A 20,510-nucleotide genomic window follows, 5' to 3' on the forward strand; every position below is an offset into this window, starting at 1 on the left:
AATTTAAAGCAGATGATTTTGTGAGGATCAGTTTGCTATGTTCAGGTTGGGGGTCACAGTTCTGCACTGCTTTTTGACAAGTTCCCCTGTTGTACTTGGAGGTACACGTTTCAATCAGGATGCCACTTTGCACGGAATGTTCTCAGGGCTTCTGTCAGGGTAAACAGAGCTGGCGGGTTCTGAGTGACTGTATCCTCAGGAAACTGCCAAAACCATTTGGTATAGGATCCCTCATTGCTAGAACTCTCTAGCAAGACCCTCCTTGGCTGGTGGTGAGGTGGGTGCATTCTGTTGGGGCCTGAACGCACAGCCGGTGTCTGAGTCCCTCTGTGTAATTCTGACCTGAGGCTGCAGTGCGAGTGAGACCACTGTGCATATCCTTCTGAAATGTGCATTTGCCAGGAGGATTGGAAGGGAATGGAGGGGGTGTGTGTGTGTCTGTGTGCCCTTTCCTGCAGCTGCTAAATGCTCCATTGCTGAGTGGGGCTGCTCCACCCTGAGGCAGACACTGGCTGCTGTTGGAAGAAGGCTGCTCTCCAGCCCACCCAAGAGCTGCCTGTGGCTGAATTACGAAGTTACAGTGTGGAAGGAGGCCCAGGTTCGGTCCAGTTCACACTGGCTGTGTGCAAAAATGCTCCACCTAAACCACTGCCCCACAGCCCTGCGAATCCTGTCCTTATTCCTGGCTGCACAGGACGAGAACCGGATCACAGTGTGGAGATGCAAGATAAGAATGGAAGAGCAGGTTTAAAGAGCCAAATGGCTTCCTCAAGCTCTCCTTTGAGCACGACAATTGAATCTTCATTTGCTTCTCCCGGTAGTGAGTTCAAGGCTCCAAATGTATATCAAAATGTTGTTGAATCACACTTGGTTCTAGTCAGTTACCTGCAAGCTTCATTCCCTGCTTCTTGGCCCCTCTGCCAGTGGGAATGGTTTCCTCTCCATTCATGGACCCATAGAAGAGGGTTCATGGTGAAGCTTGGAACTGTGGACAGCTAGAGAGTTGAGGGTTCTGCGTGCAGAATTCACTAAAGGCCAGTGACTTTAAAACCTGCAACTGGTGCCTTGCCCCTTGAAGGAGAGCGGGATTGAGTCATTTGTGTCCAGGCGGCACCAGTGTCACTTCACTCTGTCCAAGCCAGGAAGGAGGGTCTTCCCTGGTGAAGTGCAAGTTCATCTTCAAAGCCACAGAATAACGTTTGCTGGAGAAAGACCTAATTGAAGTGCTTACCCAATTCAACTCTGTGGATTACATTAGAGTAATGATTTTCTAGGTCAGAGAATTAGTGCGAAAACATCAAGCAGGCCAAGCAGTGAGGTCTGTATTTCCACAGCCAGGTCGAGCAGAGCCACATTAGGAATCAACTCCTCACACAAGAACCGTGATAACCTCGAGCCCTACCCCCTGAAAAGCCACAGATTCTGGGTATTAATTGAAAATATCCGCAGTGGTAGAGCTGGCTTAGTTTTTAGCTGAAGGCAGCAGTGGATCTGGATCAAGGACTGGGAAGCAGTGACAGCCCAGATGAAAGGGGAACAAACCTGAGGTCTAATTGAACTCCTCCTCTCCCTGCTGGGAGACCTAACCTTTCACCTAGTGCAGGGCCTCATGGACTTGCTCATTCTGGCCTTTGTGGACTCTTCACATTGTTAAAAAGACTTGCAGCTGGACCAGAAGACTGTAGCCTCCAGAGATATTAAAATCAATTGGACTTGTTTGGCTTCAGAATGTTGTCCCATTTAGGATAAGCCTGTGTTTGACACCTCATTATATTATACAGAAGACAGGCAGTATGGAAAAAGCTCCACACTCTTGCCTGGGATAAAACATTAGATCTGATTTCATGCTTGGAGCTGTCGCCTCTGCTCTCGATGTACATCCAAGAGCTCTCTTTTAAATGGATCCAGAATTTTATTGAGTTATGCTTCTGCCAATGGTGCTACTGCATATTCTGCATAATTGCAATATTTGTTGGTTGAATAGAATCTTGGCATATTAGGATTTTTCAGTATCGAGAGAGACAATTCCCTGGAATAATGATCCTCCTTATCCCCTTCCCTGTGCCTCCGCTGACTCCCTTTTCAAATACCCAAGAGTGCATCTCTACTCCCCTCTCAGTGTATGGACAGGCACTTGGTAAGTTTGTGCTCTTGTGGTATTACCTTGACTCTAACGATGTCTGCTGTCTTCAAATCAAAGATCTTTAGGTTGGAATCACAGTAACTAGTAAACCTTTAAATGCAGTTAATTACAGAGGAGTTGTGTTCCTAGAAATCTGTCTGTGTGGCAATTTTCTGTAATAAACCCTGGGCGAAAAAGAACAAAACATGTTATTGTTCTGTATTGTAGGTTTATTTTTTTTCAGATTAGAGTGGATTTTTATTCTGTATCTTAAATTTCCATTATCCATTATGCCTTAGTGTGTCGGGACAATGTACTGAGGAAGTAGAAGGATAAAATACAAATCTTGTGAGTGTGTGAGTGTCTGTGTATCTGTAAGTAAAACTTGTGGCGTATTTAGAAAGGGGTGCAAGCCTCTAAGAATTGTACCTCATGTCTAGCTGTTTGGCTAACATTGTAATATTATTTGGGAGTAATAATTCTAGTGACAGTCTGTCTCTGAAAGGGAATTGCCTCAATGTACAAAGTATGTTAATAGACATACAGAGCAGAAACTCTTGCTTTATCCTGTGTATGCTCTGTTAGAAATAAGAAGTAACTTGGTTCAAATTACCACCTAACCTCCAGCATCTTAGTTGAGTGAATGAGAGAGGGGTACTTAGATTGGGCAAGGAATATCTTCTTGGAGAATGGGAATTTCTGCAGTATTTTGCCTCTTGTGTTAAATCAGATGAACCAGTCCTTTGTTGGGTTTACTGAAGCTCTGCTTACAGAACAGCTGCAACATCTCCCAGTATTAGAGCTGTACCTAACAACATATCTGACTAAGAAACACAAAATGCTGGAGGAACTCAACAGGTTAAAATGCTGCTGAGCTCCTCCAGCATTTTGGATTTGTTGCTGTGGATTTACGGCATCTGCAGAACCTCTTGTGTTCAATATTTCTGACTCCATGATTTTGTGCACAGGCTGTGAAAGGGTTAAGAGACTTGCATTTGAATGTACCGATGAGTCCCATCATTATTAAGCCACACGGGAGTGGGGTTGGGGGGTGGTGCTCCTGCCAGTCTCTGTGGCTTCAAATGTCTCTGCAAAGATTGCAAGCAGATTGGTTTTGATCGTCATTACTTTCTTTGTATTACAGGGACGAGAGTCTTGAAGTTCAGAAGACAAACTCAACTATCGCCATGAGTTCAGGTATGAGAACAGCTCAGAATTAATCTAGATAATTGCCCTCATCCTTTTGATGTGATTATGAAAGGCTTCGCAAGTGCCACAGGATATTGAATTTAGGAGGGCCGCACAGTCAAACTCCAGACCATCTTAATTCATTGGTAAACTGGTTTATGATTGTCGCATGTTCTGAGGTACAGAGATAAACTTTGATTTGTGTGCTATCCACACAGATCATTTCATCAGATCAGTGCACTGAGGTAGCACAAGGGAAAACACAGTGCGGTTACGGTTCTAGAGAAAGTGCAGTGAAGGCAGGCAACAGGCTACAAGGCCAAGACAAGTTAGATGGGGAGGTCCAGAATCCATCTCATTATACTAGGAGACTGTTCGACAGTGTTATAAGACTGAGTAGAAGCCATCCTTGAACCTAGTAGCTTGTGCTTTCGGTTTCTGTATTTAACTTGAGACTGCACTGGGTTCCATACTGTAGTGATGTATAAAGAACAGTGGAGAGTATTATACAACAACAACAATCGCTTAGTAATAGTGAATTCCATTACAACCGGACAATAGGTTACCTCCCATTAAAGGGGCCCAATGGTGAGGTGTGCATTGATGGGCGAGGAGGGGTCAAACCTTGATTGGCAGGTGGCGTGCCTTTCGACCAGGTAGTGGGCAGTACTGTCACGTGACAGTCACGACCCCACCAATACAAAAGGGGTCATTACTTCCCTGGCTATAGGTTGACTCTTAGTAGAGCCTAATGGCCGAGGGTAAGAATGACCTGGTATTGCTCTTTGGAGCAATGCATTAGTCTTAATCTATTACTAAAAGTGCTCCCCTGTGCAGCCAAGGTGGCATGCAGAGGGTGAGAAACATTGTCCAGAACCGTCAGGGTTTTCTGTGGGGTCCTTTGTTCTACCACAGCCTCCAGTGTGTCCAGTTTGACTCCTGTAACAGAGCCAGCCTTTCTAATCAGTTTTCTGAGCCTTTTGGCATGACCTGTGTTGATGCCATTGCCCCAGTATATCACTGCGTAGAAGATTGTACTAGTGACAGCAGATTAGTAGAACATGAAGGATCTGCCTGCATACTCCAAAGGACCTCGGTCTCCTCAGGAGACTCTGGCCCTTCTTCAACACAACATGTGCGCTGGTGCTGCACTCAAGTCTGTCAGCCAGGTGCATCCCTCACCACATTCACCTCCTCACCATCAGTAGTAACAGGGGTCAGTGCAGGCTGAGTTTTCCGGAAGTCCATCACCATCTCCTTTGCCTGACTGATGTTGAGCCGCAGATGATTCAGCTCGCACCATTTGACAAAGTCCTCCACCAGGGGCCTGTGTTGATCTTCCGGTCCTCCCTTTATACACCCAACTATTGCTGAGCCATCAGAGAATTTCTGCAGTTGACGTGACTCAGTATCACGGTAAAATGGAAAGCCCAATGACTTGGCCTCCGCCGCTGTTGCTGGCAATGAATTCCACAGATTCAGCTCTCTCTGGCTACAGAAATCCCTCCTCATCTCTCTCCAAACTGGGCATCTCTTCATTTTGAGGCTGTGTCCTCTGGTCTCAGATTCCCCCACCTTAAGAAACATCTCCCCACATCCTCTCTGTCGAGGGCTTTCAACATTCAGGAGGTTTCACTGAGATAGTAAATGTTGCTGGTTGTCTAGCCCAAGTCCGCTGTCCTTTGGCAACCAGCAGTGTGTTGTGGTCTGATGACAGAGCCTTGAAGCTTACTTTTCTCTCTTCATATTCTTAGTGTTTCCCACAAATCACCCGTACCCTCACCCACCCAGCACAGGACTCCATCAGAGGCTACCAGTTCTTAAAATACTTTTAATTGTCTCCTTGATGAGATATGACGTGATGCTGCCTCCGTTGCATTAAACTATAAATTCTTTGTCGGGAGGGATGGCATTTTATTGATTAGATTTGTATCCCTTTTCCTCCTTGCTGCACCGTGGCATCACTACGATCCACTTCTCAGACTTCAGAATGAATTCCAAACTGTTTCTACCATAGCCCGGTCTCGCTCCCCGATGGCGAGTTACCGAAACTGGTATTGAGGATAGCAGCTATCTGTTCAGCGGTAGGCAGTAGATACTGGAGGGTAGGTTGCCTGTGGTAGCCCAATAAGAGGGCTTATGAGTGCCTGCTGTAAGAAAAGGTCACACTTAGTTCAGGCAGATTTAAATCGCTGTCCATTTGCCATCTTCCACCCTTAAGTGACCTGCTGCAGCGTATCGAGCCACGTTGTGTTTCCTCATCCTGCCACTTGGAACAGATCGTGGCAGGAGATTTATATGAAGCTGTTTGCTCAAGGGCTGGGCAGGGGGGAGGCAGCTGCTTGAACCTGAGCCAGTGTTACATCTGAAAAGGCCCATCTGGCTGTCGTGTGTGCGATGACATTCCTTGACTGGTCACACACTGCTGTCCAGCTCCCAGAGTTCTGCCTTGGCTGATGCAAGTGGTGTCCAGAGAGCGAGGATGTTAACACTGTGGGAATACATTCCTGAACCTGCACATTGGGAGCGAAGGTCGGAACCCACCACTGACTGACTCTAGCTTCCTGGATCTCCTCAGTCCTTCATCCTCTGAACTTCAACAAGCATGTCTCTGCTGTTAGTGCACATCAGCTGAGCCCAATGTTTGCTGCCTCCTGACCTACATCAAACTCAGGGCCCTCCATGCTGATTTAAGATTCTCATCCTGATGTTTAAATCCATTCCTGGCCTCATCTCTCCCCATCTGTGGAACCAACTCTTTGCCCAGTATCATCTTTACTTCTTTGTAACACCGCTGTCTTCCTCAGTGTCATCTGTCATTGTCTGTGAAACCACTGCCGCCTCTGGTGTCATGTGTAAAAACCATTCCCGTTCTTGGCATCACCTCCGATGCCATTCCTCACACTGCTCTGTGGCCAGAGGTTCCCCAGTGGCAGAGTTGGGTGTTTGGCATCTTCCTCTCTCACCCTGTAAGCGTTGGAGATTTGTGACAGGCTTTGGTCTGGTGCAGAGTTCAAACCTGGCATAAGCTGGCAGTTGTTACTGAATACGTCCTCCTTTAGAGTCAGACCATGATATGCTTCCATTGAATCTTACCTGCAGAAACAGGCCATTCAGCCCAACTGGTCTGTGCTGTCAGTGTTCCATGTGAGTATCCTCTTAACTCAACTCATTTGTCTCTTTCAAGTATTCCTTTCTCTCTTAGGCAGCTTATTGGGCTCTGTCCTCACATATGGATACATTTGTGGGGTAGGCTATTCAACCCCAGGAGTCTCCACCCTTCCACTGTCCTTTGAGGAAGAGACTTCCAACTCCTGATCTCCGAGGGAAAAATTTGTGCCTCATCCCTGTCTTCATTTTCATTTGGTGGATCCAGGTTTAAACTTATCTCACAAGAGGAAACATCCTTTTGCCCATGTTGAATAAAAATCTTTGGTTATTAACCCTTTTTGAAGGTTCAAGGATGTGGTGGCTCAGTGTAAGAATTAGACCAGTGATTGGGGAATCTAGATGGAAAGAGCCATTCATCTTCTTGATCAGATCAGTACTACCTACGTAAGGCAAGCACCCAAATGATCTTGCCGTGTCATTCCAAACACTGGGCCTGGGAGGTTTAAGAAGGATCACCCTGGATGATGTAGATATAGGAGAGACTAGATGCCAGAAACCTGGAGCAACGCAAATGAAGTGCTGGAGAAACTCAGCACATCAGGCAACATCATGGAGAGAAATGAACAGTCGACATTTCAGGCTGAGGTCCTTAATCAGGACTGGCTCTGATGAAAGGTGTTAGCCCAAAATGTTGACTGTTCATTTTCCTCTAGATGTTGTCTGACTTGCTTTTTGTGTGTGTTACCCTGGATTCAGCGGTGAGGCTGATCTGATGACAAGAATCAATGGAAAGGGAGAGCTGTTAATCTTCACTGAATACATTAAACACTCAGAACTTCTATCCGTGAGCTTCATCAGAAGCATACTGTCGGTTCATGATTCAAACCCATTGAGGCTGGACAGTGTGGTCCTTGAATTATTCTCCAGTACCAAGACAGAAACAAAACAAAAAAGAAAGTGAAGACGTTTGCTAAAAAAAAATCTTTGTCCAGATCCAGTTCTGTACATTCTTCCTTGTTCTCCTTCAGTTCAGAGAAAGACAAAACAATACTCCCATCTCTCTCTTAAACAATAAGCACAGTCAGTGGAACATTGAAGGCAAGAAATCTGCTGACTTGCCTGTATATTTCTGACATTTCACATTTGTGAAGGTGTTTGACCTCATGAATGTCTACATCTCTGTGAATTAATGGGGAGATTAACGTAAGAAATAAGAGCAAAAATAGAGTGGAAGACTTGTACAGAAGAAGCTACCTGCAGTTGAATAGCTGCCAGTACTCGTGTTACATATGAGGATAGACTGATGGGGTAAGATGCCACTATGAAGTTGCCTTAGTAGGAATGAAGGGAACTTTGTTCGCTTTGTTTAGTATATTCTTGACTGAATGGTGATGATTATTTTGTTTCCTGTTGTATTGCATCCTCTTCTGCCATTTGCAGTCATTTGCAAAGCAGCGAAGAAGGAGGCCATTCAGCCTTCTGTGTTTGTGCTGGCTCTTTGGAAGCACTATCCAGTTACTCCCATTGTACTGCCCTTTTGTTGTGGCCTTGTGTTAATTGCTGAAAGCTTAATCTCCAATTTCCTTTAGAAAGTTATTGTTGGATTTGCTATCATCGCCCTCAGGGAATGCGTTCCAGCTCTCAGCAGTTTGATGTTTAATAGCTTTGCTTCTCTCATCTCCCTGTTGCTTTTGCCAAATGTGTTACTAGACCAATTGAAATAGTGTACAAAACTCGTATTTCACACACTGGCCATGTTTTCTAACCCGGCTCAGCAGCCCTACCTGTGCCAGATGGCCAGTGGGTAACACAGACAAAATGTTGGAGGAACTCAGCAGGTCTGGCAGCATCTGCGGAAGGAAATTAGCAGCTGACATTTCAGACCAATACCTTTCATCAGAAAACATTGACTGTTTATTTTCCTTTGTAAATGCTGCCTAACCTGCTGAGTTCCTCTAGCATTTTGCATGTGTTGCTCAAGATTTCCAGCGCTTGCAGAGTCTTGGGTGCCCCTGGAATGAAGTGGGCTGCACTGGAAGCACAGGCTGTCTGGAACCAAACATGCAGAAAAACTGCCTTAGTGACGGGGGAACTTTTGCATTAACCTGAGAATTGGTTAATTCTTTGTTCTGTTAGTAAATTGGGTAGAGCAAAAGCAGAATTTAATACTGATAAATGCAGGGTAATAGATTTTGAAAAATCAATTCTGGGCAGGCCATTCCTCATGAACTGCAGGACTGTATGGAATATTGAGGGACTTTGATATCCAATTTCCAATATCCCAGTTGGATAAGGTGGTGAAGAAGGCAAATTGGTGTTTACTTTATAAAGTGGGGCATAGAAAATATAATCAAAAAATTCTTGAATAATCTATAATGAAACGCTGCTCAGGCTGTACATGAAATACCCTGTGCAGTTCTGATCAGCACTCTAAAGGTAGAATGTGTCTGTGCTGGAGAGAGTGTGGAGGGGATTCAGCAGGATATTGCTTGGTTTGAAAAGACTTAGTCATAAGTGGAGACTGGAGCTGCTGGGTTTTTCATAGAGTGCAGGATGATGAGTATAGGACCTGATGGAGGTATGTAAAATAAAGTGTACCAACTTTATTAGGTACACCTGTACATACGCTTGTTAATGCAAAACAAAACTAGCAGCATTTTTTAATACATAAAAGCACACAGACATGGCCAAGAGCTTTAGTTGTTGTTCAGACCAAACATCGTAATGAGGATGAAATGTGATCGAAGTGACTTTGGCCGTGGAATGATTGTTAGTGCCAGGTGGGTGGTTTGAGTATCTCAGAAACTGTTGATCTCCTAGGATTTTCATGCACAAAAGTCTCTAAAGTTTACAGAGACAAACAAAAACCACCTGGTGAGTGGCAGACTTGCCTAGTTAATCAGAGAGGACGAATGGTCAGTCTGGTTCGATCTGACTGGAAGGTGACAGCAACTCAAATCTCCACGCATTACAACAATACTGTGCAGAGGAGCATCCCTGAATGCACAACACATCGAACCTTTGAAGTGGATGGGTTACAGCAGCAGAAGACCTCGAACATGCACTCAGTGGCCACTTAATTAGGTACAGGAGGTACCTAATAAAGTAGCAGCTGAGTGTATTTAAGAGAAATAGTAAGATACACTCCCCATGATAGATAGGGGGCTTAGATATAAGGTGGAGATTAACAGGTTTGGGGGGGGGGAGATTTAAGAAAGATTTTTTTTCTACTCAGTAGGTGGTTGGAACTCCACTGCCTGAGGGGTTAGTGGAGGCAGAGACTCTTGCAGCATTTAAGAAGCTTCCAGATGAGTTCTTGAATCACTGAGGCAGACAAGGGTGTGGACTGCGTGGTGGGGAAATGGGATTGGTACTGATGGTTGGTATGGAGCTGGGGATTTTGAAGGGCCTGTGCCATACCAACAGAGATGGTACTGAAGAGGAGATGATGGGAAGGAGCCCTGTGTTTGACAGTGTCGATCTGCAGTGGAACACTTGGCTGTTTCCAGAATTCACTCGATCCCCAGCAGTCTTTTGCTCCTGGAACTGAGTGAAGTCACATGCACCCTTCCCCATCTCACTGCAGCTGTTTCCTCCTTACAGAACATGAGATCACCATCTCCGAGACGATCATGAACGGGCTTCCCGCAAACCGGCAGCAGCTCGAACCAGGTACTGGTCATTCTTCCTCCTCATTTCTTCCCCTCTCACCACCACCCTCACCCCTCCTAAGGCATGTCCCCTCTGTCAGAACCAATGTCTTCAGGGCCAAGATTGCCAGTCTTTTTGGAATTCTGGCCAGTGTGTGTACTGGGGAGTTAGAGGGTCAAGAGGAGTAGAGGGGTGTTGCAGGAGGAGAGACCCCGTTCTAAAATTTTAGGCAAAATAACTTCCCAGATTTAGAGGGATCTGGGCTAAATGCAGGGAAGTGGGACTCACGGATCGAGCCAGCATGGATGAGTTGGGCCGAAGGGCCTGATTCTGTGATGTATGACCTTTGATGAGTGCTCAGTCGCCAGAGAGAGCTGTGTAGAAATGTGCAATTAAGACCAGGAATAGGCCACTTGGGCCCTCATGCTTCCCTGCTATTCAGAATTTTCCATTTTCCACTTTCACTCTACTTGCTTGTTAGGTATCCACCTCCCTCTACCTTTAGAAATGTACAGAGACTTGATTCCCAACCACAGGTTTCCAAATGTTGGGAATTGGCCCGGAGCAATGTTCTTGGGTGGGGGTGTGATGGAGCAGATGACCTTGGGAGATCCCAGTTTTCCATTGGCCTGGGCCTTGAACACACTTGTCCCACAAGGAATCTATTATCTTATTGCCTTGCTGGGTCACTCCAGTCCCCAAACTCCTGAACTCACTGAGGCTCTAAGGGCAAATAGGTCACGCTGACTTGGGTTGACAGCCGGCCACGGGGCGATGCGTCAGGTTTGGGGATCAGTCACCAGAGTCTTTAGTGGTGGAGATGGGGTGGTCAAGCAGGTGGAAAGAGAGCTAGTGGGCTCATCAGTTGCATTATATTTGACCCCTGTCTGAACGTTATGGTGCAGTTAGTAGAGCCGCACTTCACAGCTCTGCGACAAGATGGTGGCACGCTTGAACACAGCGGCCTCTCTGGGTCCAAACAAAGGTGCAATTGGTCATCCTTTAGAAACAGAGAAAGATAGAAAATAGGTGCAGGAGTAGGCCATTCGGCCCTTCAAGCCTGCATCGTCATTCAGTATGATCATGGCTGATCATCCAACTCAGAACCCTGTTCTTGCTTTCTCTCCATACCCCCTGATCCCTTTAGCCACAAGGGCCATATCTAACTTACTCTTAAATATAGCCAATGAACCGGCCTCAACTGTTTCCTGTGGCAGAGAATTCCACAGATTCACCACTCTCTGTGTGAAAAGTTTTTCCTCATCTCAGTCCTAAAAGGCTTCCCCTTTATCCTTAAACTGTGACCCCTCATTCTAGCTCCCCCAACAACGGAAACAATCTTCCTGCATCTAGCCTGTCCAATCCCTTTAGAATTTTATACATTTCAATAAGATCCCCCCTTCAATTTTCTAAATTCCAGTGAGTATAAGCCTAGTCGATCCAGTCTTTCTTCACATGAAAGTCCTGCCATCCCAGGAATCAATCTGGTGAAACTTTTACAATCTCTTTTACAATCGCAAGACACTGCTGGATATTAAGAGCATTATGTACGGCAGGTCTACCCCACCACGAGTTGCTGGATAGCGATCGAGCTGAATTTATCGTGCACTGTAGTCTGCTTCAGTGACTCAGGCAGTGTGCGATCCAACCCATGGTGGAAATGTTTACCTTGGACAGTTTTCTTGTGCTGTTGGATGTTGGTAATGTAGAATACTGCCAGTATGATTCACTGGTTCAAGACTGGCAGCAGGGGAGTTGTATTGCCTCAGTTGTGGTTCGGGGTTGCCTGTTGTTGTGGTTGCTAGAGCTGGCTGTGTGACGCTAGAGTTTGTACTGGGTTGAGGCTGGCACTCGTGTCGATGCTGCCCTCCAGTGTTCACTCCCGGTAAGACAAGCTGAATTGTATTAGTCTGTGGCTGTAGTCGTGTAAACAAAGACCTGCTGTGGATTCACCTTGCAGAAACATGGCTGCAGGGCAATATCCATGCACCAGTCTACAGGCCAGGACACTCAAGGATTAGAGCTAAAATGTTATTAAGTTTTGTAAATGTATGTTTTTCTGCTATCATAATTACGTGCTTTGTGTATTGTTTGTAACAGTTAGTACTGTGTATTGCACCCTGGCCCTAGAGGAGCGCTGTTTTGTTTGGCTGGTGTTCCTGTATATGGTTCAATGACAAACTTGAACTTGATCCCAACCTGTGGCACTGTCTGTGTGAAGTTTGCATGTTCTCCCTGTGACCACGTGAGTTTCCACCCACTTCCCAAAGATGTGCAGTTCGGTAGGTTAATTGGCTGCTATAAATTACCCTGAGTGCGTAGGTGAGTGCTGTAACCGGGGGAGAGGTGACAGAAATATGGGGAGAATGAAATGGCCATGGCGTGGGTTCGTGTAACGGTGAGCATAAGTCAATGCGCTGAAGGGTCAGATTCCCTGTTTTGTAACTGTGACTCTGCAGCTGTACCCAAGATAGATATCTTGTGTGGGATGCCAGTTGTGCCCAACCTGTCTGGACGTGCTCTTCAGGACTGCTGCAGCAGATGTCTGTGCCGTAGCCCTGAGTGTGTCTCCTCTGCTTCCCATTAGCCAGTTGAAATGTACCTCGATTCTCTTAGCAACACAGACAAAATGCTGGAGGATCTCATCAGGCCAGGCAGCATCGATGGAAACGAGTATAGTTGACTTTTTGGACCGAGACCCTTCATCAGGAAGGCATTCTGCCCGAAACATCGACTACTCTTTTCCATAGATGCTGCCTGGCCTGCTGAGTTCCTCCAGCATTGTGTGTGTGTGTGTGTGTGTGTGTGTTGCTCGGATTTCCAGCATCTGCAGATTTTCTGTTGTTCTCGAGTCATCCTGCTGCTCTTTGCGAGTCCTTCCATCGTGTCTGCAGTGTTCTGCCTGGTCCTGTTGTGCCATGCGCGGTTTCTCACTAACCAATGGCGGCTCCGTGACGTCAGGCTGCGGCCTTTTTGAGGACAAGCGGTGTGTTTTATTTCCTCTCTCCGCAGCAGTGGAGAGCTCACTTCCTGGGCTGGCTGTCTCCACCATCAGAGTTCACCCCACACCAAGGCTGAACGCTTATCCCGACACTCTGCTGGCGACAGGTACATCCGGTGGAAGGTTGCACCATGCTCTTGCTCGGGGTTAACCTCTCACCCCCCACCCCCAACCCCACTGGCTGCTCCTCTTTCTCACCCTTCTCCCCAGCTGCTTTTACATTCTCATCGTTCTCACAGAATGCCTTAACATCTCATCTCTAAGCCATCTGCTTTCCAGGCTCTTGGGTTTTCGACAGCTCCGGGTCACATATTACACCAGGGCATGAAATCTCAGCTGTCAGACCTTTGACCTGGTCGAGCAAACGGATTGGGCGAAAGAGCATTGGTATTCTGGTGTGTGTGCACAACTGATCAGTTCAAAGTTATTCAGTCAACTAGGTGGAATTTCTGGAACCCTGAGTTGGCTAGGTAACTATCCATTGCTCAGCCGAGCTGTAGCGACCTACGGGTAATTAAGCTCTTTTGGCAAAAGGGCGTGAGCTGGCCTTTGAGCACTGACCTTGCCGCTGGCTGGGCTGAGGAGCGAGGTGGGTTGTGTTCCCGATTTACACGCATGTGGACTGAGAGCGTTTCTCCTTCCCTTGACCCTCTTGTCTGTGGATCTGTGAGAGAGGAGTTGCAGGAGGGTGGGGTGTGTGGGGAAACTGGGATAGTACAGTCGAGGAGGGCCCAAGAGGCTTGAAAATCTCTGAATCCACTCGGTTGAACAATGGACTCATCCACTAATAAGAATGCAAATTGTGTAAAGTTGTGCAGCTGTTGGTGTTTTCATGGCTGCCAGACAATCACTGACTAACATCACAGGTTCCCAACATCTGAAGTTTGTACTGTTAGCATTATATTTGATGAGTTGCTGCCTGCTCATTCTCTATAATTATGCTTTGCTGTTCTCACCAGATCTTTATAAGCTTAGTTATTACCTTGGACAAAGGAAGAATATGGTCTACTATTGGTGTAGACCCCAGTGAATTACTAGGAAGTATCTTGGTTCCTTGACTGCCTGATGAGGACAGGTCAATGGGAAATGTACTGGTGCAGGGAGCAGGGGATGACTGTGCTTACACTCCAAATATCTGTTCCCTTTATACCCTCGACTCTTCTAGTAACTGCAGAGCCTTCAAAGCAAGATAAAAACCCCTTTAGAGTCTTATCATTGCTTCATGGATTTAATTTTTACTCTATTCTCTGCTGTTGGCAGAGTGTAAAACTCTCCTTAGACTTGTTATCAGACTGCTTCCATTATACTGAGGGGGTTAAGAGCATAGATGGCAGAACACAGGAAGACACTGTTCAGCCCATGATGTGGCAGTCTAATGAAGATAATAACGCCAAGTTCCTTCTGCCTACACAATGGCCATATACCACCATTTTCCACATTCTTGTGGCTACCTAAGAGCCTCTTAAATCCTTGATTGTATTTGACAGCACATACCTGGCACCCATGGGTGTGGGGGGGGGGGGGGGAGAGTGGTGTGTGTGTGTGTGTGTGTGTGTGTGTGTGTGTGTTTTACATTTATATTTTAATTTTAAAAAATGCAAAATAAAATCTTGTCCCACACACATCTGCTTTGAGCTCTTTCCCTCTTAACTTAAACGCATGTCCACTAGTTTTGGACATTTCAACTTTGGGGAGAAAGATACTGGCTATTGACTCTATTTATGCCTCTGATAATCTTATAAACCTCTATCAGGCCTACTCTTGGCCTCCTCCGCTCCAGAGAAAACAACCCAAGTTTGTCCAACCTCTCCTTATAGTACGTGCCCTCTTTTCCAGGTAGCATCCTGTTAAACCTCTCCTGCATCTTCTTCAATGCTTCCACATCCTTTGTGTAATGGGGTGACCAGAAATGAATTTGATACTCCAGATGTGGCATAACCAAAATTTTATAGAATTGTGGGCTCAAAGTTCGCTCATTGGCCTTCTGTCAAGAATGCTAGGATTTGGGTGTAGTGTAACGTACAGTATGATTGGAAACTCTGTCTTTGATCAGAATGAGTCTTCCATCTGTGGATGAGATGTCCCAGTATTCACTGGAAACCTTTAAGCAAAATTTGATATCAAACCATGTGAACTCTTAAAAAGTGTATTTCGAGCATTGAACAGAGATAATTATGGAAATCATCAGCAGTTGGGCAGCAGCTGGGGAGATGGAAACAGTGTTAGTTAGTCCTTCAGGTCTTGGATCCTTTAGCAGAATGTTAACCTTTTAAGGGAGATTGAGGGAGGAAATTCTTCAGTTTTTGCTTTGTGCTAGCCTTTCCCATGAAGAATTTGGGGTTATGTTCAGCTGAAGGGTATGAAGGGTGAGGCTATTGTTTATTACTCACCCTTCATTGCCACCATCTGCTGGGCCTCTCTAGGGGTTAGCTAGCAGTGACCATATTAGCAAGGGGAACATGTCCTGTGTAGATCAGATTGGGCAATGGAATGTGAATTTCCTTATCTGAGGGTTTAGTTTTTAATAAAATCCAATAACTTTGTGGTCTCTTATTTTAAAACGTGTCCAAATGTTTAAATTGAATTCAAATCTACAAATTGGCTTGGTAGTATTAATCTCTTCTCCCCTGGATTATTAATCTGATGAGATACATGAATGTCATACCACCATACCTGATGTTCAAGCTGCACAGTACTTGTAATCACATGGATCTCATTAATAAATAGCAGCGAAAAGGGAGAGGACTTGGCAAATGTAATGAAGGATGTGGTGCTCTGGGAAGAGAACCAACCTGCAGGTCATGAGTTTGAAGGGTCAGCACCTGGAGAAGAGGGCTTCCAAGTTGTGACACTGAGGAAGCAACTCAGAGTGGGAACTCGAAGCAGCCATTGCGGGCTAACAAACACCCATTGCAATGACATACCCTCGTTTTATTTCCTGACTAATTTACCTATCAAAGCCTGCAGTGTTAGTCTTTAGCCATGTACAGATTATGCCAGCTCCACTACCTACAGTGCCAACTTCCAGCACGGGCAGTGGCTCCTCGCCCATCCTCTTGCTCCCTTAGACGTGGGTGGTGTGGAAAAACCTCTGCTTTCCTGGCCTGTCGTTGCCATGAGGCGGGACCAGTGTAATACCACTTCTCTCCTTCCAGAAGCTGACCCGGCGAAAGTCAGCGTGGGGAAAGGATCGGTAACCATGCGGACTACGGTAGGCTACATGGAACCTCTGGAGACTGATGCGTCACTAAACCTGGATCCCCAGCCACTGCCCAGCAAAGACAGTAAGGAGCTACCTCTGTTGTTTGCCTGCAGAACCTCTGTGGCTCATTTGCCCAATGCACTGCTCGGGTAGTTTGTGGGTTTTAACCATGCCAGTTCAGGACATCAGATGTGTTCGATTAGATGGTGATTCTGGGGTGCCCCACTAACTCACTGGAAAGCGCTCTTGACTTCTGACCTAATCCAAGAGTCATTAGAAAATGATTAACAGCAGGAGTTGGAGGTGATTTGAACCCATTTTTCATTGCAAGTGGATCGTAGTCTTGGTGGAACTTTCCCTTAAACGAGCAGCTCTTAAGAATTTGGGAGCCTTTTGCTCCATCTGGGTCAGGATCATATCACCTTGTCTCACTGCAGTTTGTTTAGAGTACAACAACACCAATACCTGCTTACAGCTCTCACTCACCTGTCCACCAGGTAACACTGCACTGCTCCTGGCACTGGTTGGAAAAGCCTTTTCTGTTGACACATTTCCTTTTGAGTTCTTCCCCCCCCCCCTCCTCTCCCCCCCCCCAAGAGCTGTAAACTCTCAAGATTTGAATTTTCCTCAAACACCTTCATCCCTTCCCTCTCTCCTTCTTCCCCGCTCCCTGATTTTTCTTACCCATTGCCTGTGTGATGTCTGTCATTGTTGTAATGAGCACACACAAAATAGAAAGTGCCCATGCCAGGCCGTAGGAGAGGACCTTGAAAGTGTGACCATATTGTTGGGTCTGGATCCCATACAGGCCATAGCTGTCCCTGGACAGAACAAAGATCTTTTGTATGGACTGAACTTTCTTCAAAGTTATCTCAAGCCAAACTCTCTACCTAACTGCCACAGTTCCACACGGACTGGATTTTTTAGCTACTTGCATGGGTGTATACAATGGAATTCAGAGACAACAGACAGCTGATGCTGGAACCAAGAGCAGAAAACTGACCTGACCGTACTGCCTCCCTCTCCCTGGTTCTACCCACATACTGCCCACATGCTTTACCCAGCGTATTGCCTCCCCCACCTGGTTCCATCTGCCGTTCATCTCTCCTGTAATGGTTCCCATTGTCATTTTCTGTACAGATTCCAGCACTGGCAGCCTTTGTGCTTGAGTTCATCACCCTCCAGCACCTGTCTCCATCTTCACCCTCCCCTTTTCTACCTGGTTCCATCTGCCCTTTCCTCTTTTTTTTTTTTGTTTTCTTTGTCTGTTCACATCAATCACCAGCCTGCTTCGATCTCCCAACTCCACTCCTCTCCATCTCTACCTGTCTCCTTCTGTCCATCCTTCACCTGTGTCTCCCCTCCCCTTTATACTAGTTATCTCTCTGCACTCTCAATCCTGATTCAGACACTCGACGAAAATAATTCCTTTCCCAATCCCACTCTATCCCTACAGTCACAGTCCCACTCTCCCCCACCTACCCCCACTCTCTCTCCCACACTCTCCCACTCTTTCTCTCCCGCACTCCCCCACTCTCTCCCACACTTTCCCACACTTTCCCACACTTTCCCACTCTCTCTCACTCTCTCCCACTCTCTCCCACTCTCTCCCACCCTCTCCCACACTTTCCCACTCTCTCACTCTCTCCCACTCTCTCCCACTCTCTCCCACCCTCTCCCACTCTCTCCCACCCTCTCCCACACTTTCCCACTCTCTCCCACACTCACTCTCCCTCACCTTTAACCGGCTGATCTTTATTTATCTAATGGATTTGTTTGAAGTTGATTGGGTATTGTGGTTTTGTTGTGATCATTTTTAAGAAAAAAGTTTTAATTTTCCAGGATTTTTTCTAACTTCCTCTCACTCTGGTCAATTCTCCCCAGAATATTCTGAAGGGTTACTTTGTTCACTCTCTGCCTCCACAACGCTAATTTTTTTGTTCATATTTCACTATTTGTGACAGTTCCCATCTTGCTCTGCCGTGAGACATCAGTGGACGATGCAAATTATTTTGACTTTTGGTTTTTGTCTGCATAAGTGAATAGTAGAGACTTGGAACAATGGTTGCCTTCTTTTCTGTGGATCAATACTATATTGTGGAAGCAGGGGTCAGAGATTGCAAGGGCATCGAGTTTAGAATGAGTTTCTATGGTAACAAACGGCTCAGTTCGAGCCAGCACCCACGGAAAAGATTTTGTCATGAATGTGAAATGTCTGGCTGCGTTTGGTTCTGCCACCAGGCTGGTCACCGTGTGAGTAACTCTCCCTCTTGTGTTTTTCTTTTCTCTTGTTGTCTATTAAAATGCAGGCGCTGAGTTGTCCAGTTCAGAGACAGGTAGGAGAGAGCAGACTTTTCTCTATTCTAATCCTTTGTTAAGAGTTCTTGGCACTGACTTTGAATGCCTTGTGCCGTTGACTGGTACAGATGGTTGGATGCCACCTTCAACTGGCGAACCTAATGGAGAAGCTGTCCCCTCGTCACTGGCAGCCAAAGGATTTCGCAGTGTGCGACCGAATCTGCCAAGCGACCACAAGACACAGCCTCAGGTACATAGATTTATGCTCTCAGATCTGTTAATCTTAGAGCAGCAATTATTTGGAATTGATTGGTATTTAACAAGGAGATCAGAACATGTATGAATTAGATGTATCAGATAACACAGTGCTTCACAGAAATATTATTACACGGATCGCTGACACCAAGCCATATGCGATGCTGTGTGTCAAAAGTTTGTTAGTGTTAAATGAAAACTTCTGAGGTTCAAAAAAGAAATAGAAAGATTCAGGGGAATATTCCAAAAGTTGGGAATTCACAGTGAAGACATGAGGAACAATAACAGAAGGATAAAATCAGGGAAGCAGATGTCTAAGGTGCAAAGGTTTAAAGGATTGGTAGAGATTATGGAACAAAATCATGGAGGGATTTGAAATAAACATGAGAATTAAGTCTCCATAAGTGCAAGGAGGAGCCTGTTTGGACACTCTCATTTTGTTTGTAATTCAGCAACTGTTAATCAAGAAGTTATTTTCCTCTGATTTAATTTTTTTCCTGCTTACTTTAACTTGTATTTTCTTTTGTGTTATTTGCATTTTTTTTTGAAAACCTGATGAACAGCCGCCTCCTGTCCCCCTACCCCCTCGGGAAGAGAGCTTCGCCTGGCGCCCCTCCAACAAGGTTAAGCTGTCGTACTTTACTCCGGTCCCGATTCTGGATTATGTTCACATCAGACCCGAGCCCAGCACCTGTAATGAGGAGCCTGTGTCCATGCATCCCGGCACTTCCCTGTACTCCAGCTTAGGTGGTGAACCGCCTCTCTCTGTCCAGACTGTTCCCTGTGACAAAGCCCCAGTACCGTGCTGGGCACCTCCACCAGGTGCCAACCCAGAGCCCGCTGGCTGGCTTGGTGTCCCGGCCACCAGGCCCACCCCAGAGAGAAAGGTCAGCAATCTGTACATTGCACTGACCAGGCGAGCGGTTCCCCCTATGTCCAGTGGTTCTCCCTGTCAGTTCTCCCAGGACATGGAAGCTTCAGCCCTGACAGTCCCATTGCTCGTAAGCAGCACGGCCAGCTCTCCTCTGCCCCTTCTCCACAGGCCCCTGCTCCAGGACTCCCCGCCCAGGGCTGGGCACAGCACTGCGCAGCCCGACCTCCCACAGGTAAACCCACCTCCAGAGCCGCTCGGCAGAAATTCAGCGCTGGATCGGGAGAGGACGACAGTGATTGCTCTGAAACCAGCTGAGCTTCTTTCCACCACTCGAGGGAGTCCCCCTCGATGGGCAGACCAAGGCAGTGGGGTAGCTATTGAACTTTCTCTCTGTGTGTGCTGTTTTCTCGTTTTCCACATGGCGCCAATGAAGTCTGCCCACTCCCAGAAGGCACCTCTCACTGTTCCCCAACCCACTCCCTAAACGTCAAGGTTTCCCACTGGTGCATGCCCTGTCTTTTCACGGAGGTATGCGGCTTTCCTCATTACTGCTCACCGGGCCTTTGGTTTAGAATGGCATTGGAGGGTGACTGCCTGGACTTGGTAACACCACTCACCGAGTAACGAACACAAGCCATTGCACAGCAGTGTGGGGGATTATTGTCGGTGCTGCACCTGAGGCTCTGCTGAAATTGGGCGATAAAACCGGAACCAAATGCTATTATTATGGAGGATAAGATGCAAGGACACCTCCAGTCTGTGCTGAGATCCTGCTTACTGCCTGTGTTAATCAGGGTGGCACTGTGCA

At 46.4% G+C, this 20,510-nt stretch overlaps 1 protein-coding gene across 25 annotated transcripts in view; it reads left to right on the top strand.

The window, feature by feature from the left end:
• LOC132378921 (sorbin and SH3 domain-containing protein 1-like) overlaps positions 1-20,510 on the top strand; it is a 242,548-nt gene that overhangs the window by 138,861 nt on the left and 83,177 nt on the right. For 19 of the 25 annotated variants that reach the window (XR_009507222.1, XR_009507223.1, XM_059946245.1 and 16 more), the window contains exons 2-6: positions 3,267-3,319; positions 10,025-10,093; positions 16,229-16,357; positions 18,585-18,823; positions 19,392-20,072. Coding sequence is in view for 23 of the 25 variants with exons in the window: in XM_059946255.1 (XP_059802238.1) it covers positions 3,267-3,319; positions 10,025-10,093; positions 16,229-16,357; positions 18,585-18,823; positions 19,392-20,072 (1,171 nt within the window). In the remaining 2 variants the exon portion in view is untranslated. The remainder of the gene's footprint in view (positions 1-3,266; positions 3,320-10,024; positions 10,094-16,228; positions 16,358-18,584; positions 18,824-19,391; positions 20,073-20,510) is intronic. The other 6 variants (XM_059946260.1, XM_059946256.1, XM_059946262.1 and 3 more) reach the window with 4 other exon arrangements.

This window comes from Hypanus sabinus, chromosome 21, assembly GCF_030144855.1.
Source record: "Hypanus sabinus isolate sHypSab1 chromosome 21, sHypSab1.hap1, whole genome shotgun sequence".
Classification (NCBI taxonomy): Eukaryota; Metazoa; Chordata; class Chondrichthyes; order Myliobatiformes; family Dasyatidae; genus Hypanus; species Hypanus sabinus.